Here is a 5,239-nt window from a genome sequence, read left to right as displayed (position 1 = left end):
ACGGAAAAAAAAAAAAAAAAAAAAAAAAAAAAAAAAAAGAAAATCTTTTCATCCCTCTTTGATCTTGAAGTAGAATTCATCTCAAATGGTAGTGTGTAAATTATTACTTGTCACCTACCTAATAGTTCAGATTAATTGTGAAAAGGAATTTTTACTTCATGAATTAGGTTAGTCCTGGAAAGGAATTTACTAACATTCCCAACAGAATATTCCAATTTCTGAACTTGGTGTACCATTGTTGTTTTGGAGATAGAGGGAGAATTGGAGTCATTCCTTAAGGATTCAGGTTCTGTGTATTTCCTGTCCTGTTGTTACCTTAGGGCTATCTTTACTGGCTCACTAATGTAGAGAAGAGACTGCCAGTATGTTCACATTTTTGAAGATTTTTAACCAGTTTGAGTTTGACCAGAATATTTAGTTACATTAAAATCTTATATTTGACCGTATGATTTACTTGGATTCCATTTTCAAAGAAATAACACTTATAAGAATCAATTCTACATAACAAGGGATTTTTGGAAAATATTATTTAATATGCTGAAGGCTGTTGTTACTTGACCTAAGCCAATTCTTTGGAAGAATATGTCAGGAAATCACAGAGATCTAGTTTAGAGCTATACAGGCTGAAGGATCACTCATCAGAAATGCTTGGGACTGTTAATTGCTTCATATTGTGGATATTTTTGGATTTTGGAATATTTGCAGAATAAATATGGTTGAGCATTCCTAATCCCAAAATCCCAAATCCATAATGCTCCAGTGAGCATTTCCTTGGAGCGTCTTGTCTGCATTCAAAAAGTTGCAGATTTTGGAGCATTTCAGGTTTTGGATTTTTGGGTTAGGGATGCTCAGTCTGTATTGATTTATCTTTGAGAGAAGTATGGAAAGTAGATAGCTATAGCATATGTTTTTAAAATTTTTTAACCTTTTTAAAAAAAATCAGACACAATATTATGCTTTTTAAAGATGCTTTTATTATTTAAAAAAACATTTTTTTTTTCGCAGCTGGCTGGTATGGGGCTCTGAACCCCTGATCTTGGTGTTATCAGCTAAATTTTGTTTTAATTATAGTTGTAGAGTATGAACATAGTTTCTTCTTTAAAAAAATTCGAGCTTTATGTTAGTTTGAGTATATGCTTTAAAAGTGAAGCTAAAGCCTCCACAAACATTTTTTCCCCCAACCTCCCTTACAACACAACCTCCCTTTTCTTCCTTCTAAACAGTGCTGTTCTAAATTTAGCATATCTCATGTAGGAATTATTTATGTATTCTGTTTACAGATCTTTCTATATATGTTGAATATATTTTCACTTAGTTTGTCGTTTATCTTTTAATTTTGCTTGTGCTATTTTTTGGTATGATAGTATGTCATTTTGACAAAATTAAGTGCATTAGTTATTTTTCTTTATGGTTTTTGCTTTCTGTTTCTTGTTGAAGGAGCTCTACCCTAACTGAAGTTCGCAAGGGTATTCTCCTAAATTTTCTTCTAGTACTTTAAAAGCCCTCAATAGAGTCTAGGCTTTTTCTAGCCTGCTTCTCAAAATTCTTCCAGCCTCTTCCCATCACCAGTTCCAAAGCTGCTTCCATATTTTCAAGTATTTGCTATAAGGATCACCCCACTTCTTAGTACCAATTTTCTGGTACCAAGAAAATAGTTCAAACCCCATTTATTGAACGATTTGTCTTTTCCTCACTGTTTTGAAATGTTACTTTTAGCGTATATTAAATTCCCATGTATAATTTAGACTCTGTTCTTGGGCCAGTACTCTACAGCTTTAACTCCTGTACTTTTACAAGGCTACAGTCCTTTATGAGAAACCCTGGGGGGTCACATGTTTTGCTGTCCAGAATTTTTTCCCGTAATACCCAGTGGGCATTGTGCAGTATCCTGTAATTACACATTATTTTCTCAGTGAAATGTATGAATAGTCACACTAAGTGGGATGCATGTAAACAGTAAGTGACTTTGTATCAGATCAGGTCAGGTTTTGCTGAAAATGAGTTAAAGAGAAAAAAATTTATTTTCAGCGCTTTTTGGATTTTTACGTTATAAATTTATCTTGCTATTTGGGGGCGTGTTCCTTCCTTGTTCATTGATTTCAAATTGTTTTTATTTTTCTTGTACCTTTATTCTTCTATTTGAAGTTTAGACTAAGCTTGTTGAGTTATGTAAAAAATCCTGTGGAGATTTTCTGTGGGATTGTGCTAAGTAGTTGAGGAAGAACTGACACCTTTACAGTGCTTGTCTTCTCTTCCGTGAACATGGATAAGCTTTCTTTTGTTCAGTTCTTAAATGTCTTTCAGTAGTTTTATAGTTACAGGGTTTTTTTTTCCCCCAGAAATGCTTGCGTATTTATGTTAGATTTATATCAAAGGCTTTTATGCTTTTGTTGCTAGAGTGAATGGGATTAAAATTTTTTTTAAATTAAAAACTGCATTTTCTAATTGTTATTACCGATGTCCATGAAAGTATTGATATTTATACACTGATCTTGTGTCTGATGAATTTGTTGAGTTCTGTTATTAGTTCTAATAACTTGTCAGTTGATTATCTTGGGTTTTCAGTTTGAAAATCATATATTAAAACATTGAATCCTATCTCTTTGTCATTCTTTACACCTCTTTTTTCTCTTCTAGTTACAAGGCATGTTTTCAGTATTTAGTTTTGAGATATGTAAATATTTTTAAGAAGGTGTTTACTTAGAGAATAATTGCAATTTGTGGTAATGGGCATGCTGATAGTATTGATCTGGCCTTCACATCTTGGGCACAAGTGGTGATGGTCAGCTTTGTACCTTATGAGTATGCATAACCGGAAAAAAAAAAAAAAGGCTAAGAAAAATATATGTCTTGAGGACTGAAAATCAAGTTGAACATATATATGTCAGCCGCCTAACCTTGTAGTTTAAAGTTGTTGAAAGTCTGCAGAACTGCAGGATGTAGTTAATAAAATTGCCTTTGAAAAATAGTGTTTATATGCAGAAAAAATAATCGCTTGAACTGAAAAAAAAAAGATGGTGTTTACTGTGAAATTGTGCCGTGATCACATTTTGAATGCATGAATAAATAGATGATAGAATGGGGGATGTTTCTCAAGTGGGGGTAAAGGAAAGTTTCTGAAAAGGGAAATATTTATTATTGGAGGATTTAATGTGTGATCTTTTCATTACAGATATGGTGTAAGATATTTCTTCAAGATTGGACAGCTGGGGACCTGTTACTTCTGATTAGCCTTAAGCCAACTTATAGCCATAGAGAAACCTCACGGAGTTCCATTTTTTGTTTTCTGCTTCACGCCTTTCCTGACACCTAAGTTCACCTTGCAATCATGTATGGAAGTGCTCGCTCAGTTGGGAAGGTGGAACCAAGCAACCAGAGTCCTGGGCGTTCACCTAGGCTTCCACGTTCCCCTCGCTTGGGTCATCGTCGAACCAATAGTACAGGAGGGAGTTCTGGAAGCAGTGTTGGAGGTGGCAGTGGGAAAACCCTTTCAATGGAGAATATACAGTCCTTAAATGCTGCCTATGCCACGTCTGGCCCGATGTACCTAAGTGACCATGAAAACGTGGGTTCAGAAACACCTAAGAGCACCATGACTCTTGGCCGGTCAGGGGGACGTCTGCCTTATGGTGTTAGGATGACTGCTATGGGCAGTAGCCCCAATATAGCTAGCAGTGGGGTTGCTAGTGACACCATAGCATTTGGAGAGCATCACCTCCCTCCTGTGAGTATGGCATCTACTGTACCTCACTCTCTTCGTCAAGCAAGAGATAACACAATCATGGATCTGCAGACACAGTTGAAGGAAGTATTAAGGGAAAACGATCTCTTAAGGAAGGATGTGGAAGTAAAGGAGAGCAAATTGAGTTCTTCAATGAATAGCATCAAGACCTTCTGGAGCCCAGAGCTGAAGAAAGAAAGAGCGCTGAGAAAAGACGAAGCTTCCAAAATCACCATTTGGAAGGAACAGTACAGAGTTGTGCAGGAAGAAAACCAGGTTAGTTTTATATGTGTGTATTCCTTTATTGGCTGAATTCACGTATATAAATGAAATGAGCTGTTTTGTTTTTTTTCTTAGATTTTCCCCTTGTTAATTTGTTTATCTCCTTTTTGCTATCCTCCATTACTCAGCCTTTTCCGCATTTGGTCCTGTGTCCTGTTTTGTTTTTTTTTCTAGTTACCATATCTATTTGCTCTCCATTGTTGCTTTTTTCTTATTCCTGGCTTCTTTCTTTCTTCCTGTCTTTTCTTTCATCATATATTATCTTTATTTCAATTTTTGTGAGAGTATAATTTTGCCATATACTCTTAACATTCTTTACCAAAATTATTTAGACTATGTAACTGAAGCGTAAGGTATACCATTAAGATATGTCATAATAAATGTCAAAAAAGTCATTTTAAAAAAATACCCAGCTGTCACAACGTAAATCAATATGTTGTCAGGACAGAACAAATCACTTTTAAAAAATTAATTTTTATGATGTGAATATTAAGTAGTAACGATGAGTAACTTTTTTTTCTGTTGACATTCATGAGAGTTTTAAACTTCAGGATGATTTTGTGGCTTTTTTTTGTTTGTTAATTCTTTAAATTTAAGGTGAAGGAAAGGCAACTTGGTGTTTTTGGTTGCTTCTACAAAATAAATGAGATAACTAGGCAGTAGAAGTATGGGGCTTTGCACTTTAAGAGCTAGGTGTTATCTTATTAGCTCTATGAAGAATTCATTTATTATTTTTCTGCATTATAGTTGATGTTTGGCAATAGCAATCTCACATTCAGTGACATATCTTATGACTCCAAAGATGTGAACAAATCATATTCAGGCTCCAGCAATTAAAATCTTAAGTATACTTTTTGTTTAAAAGACTTTTAGAACATTTCTTAAACTTGTGCGTTTAAATTATATGCCTCCTTAAAAAAGCTGCCTTACACTCTTTATTTATTTATTTATTTATTTTTTCCTTTTTTGTCTTTTTTTGTGACCGGCAACGGATCGTAACCCTCAGTGTCACGCCCGTACCGGACCGGGACCGGCAACGGGATCGCAACCCTCGGTGTTGCCCCCACACCTCGCTCAGCCAGTGAGCGGCCTGTCTGTATGTGGGATCCAAACCCTCGGCGGGAGCGCTGCCGCACTTCCCAAGCGGTGCACTGTAGCAGTGCGCCACTGGGCCGGCCCTGCCTTACACTCTTTTTTTTTTTTTTTTTTTTTTTTTTTTTTTTTTTTTTTTTTTTT

The 5,239-nt window shown here is 35.4% G+C and overlaps 1 protein-coding gene across 1 annotated transcript in view; it reads left to right on the top strand.

The window, feature by feature from the left end:
• The window catches only part of ERC1 (ELKS/RAB6-interacting/CAST family member 1), a gene marked incomplete at its 3' end in the record, with an annotated part of 106,314 nt that overhangs the window by 32,517 nt on the left and 68,558 nt on the right, over positions 1-5,239 (top strand). The window contains exon 2 of the mRNA XM_008577918.1: positions 3,173-3,997. Within this exon, the coding sequence (XP_008576140.1) occupies positions 3,329-3,997 (669 nt within the window). The remainder of the gene's footprint in view (positions 1-3,172; positions 3,998-5,239) is intronic.

The sequence above is a fragment of the Galeopterus variegatus genome, unplaced genomic scaffold (assembly GCF_000696425.1).
Source record: "Galeopterus variegatus unplaced genomic scaffold, G_variegatus-3.0.2 Scaffold70, whole genome shotgun sequence".
Classification (NCBI taxonomy): domain Eukaryota; kingdom Metazoa; phylum Chordata; class Mammalia; order Dermoptera; family Cynocephalidae; genus Galeopterus; species Galeopterus variegatus.
This window is presented reverse-complemented; position numbering and strand designations above follow the sequence as displayed.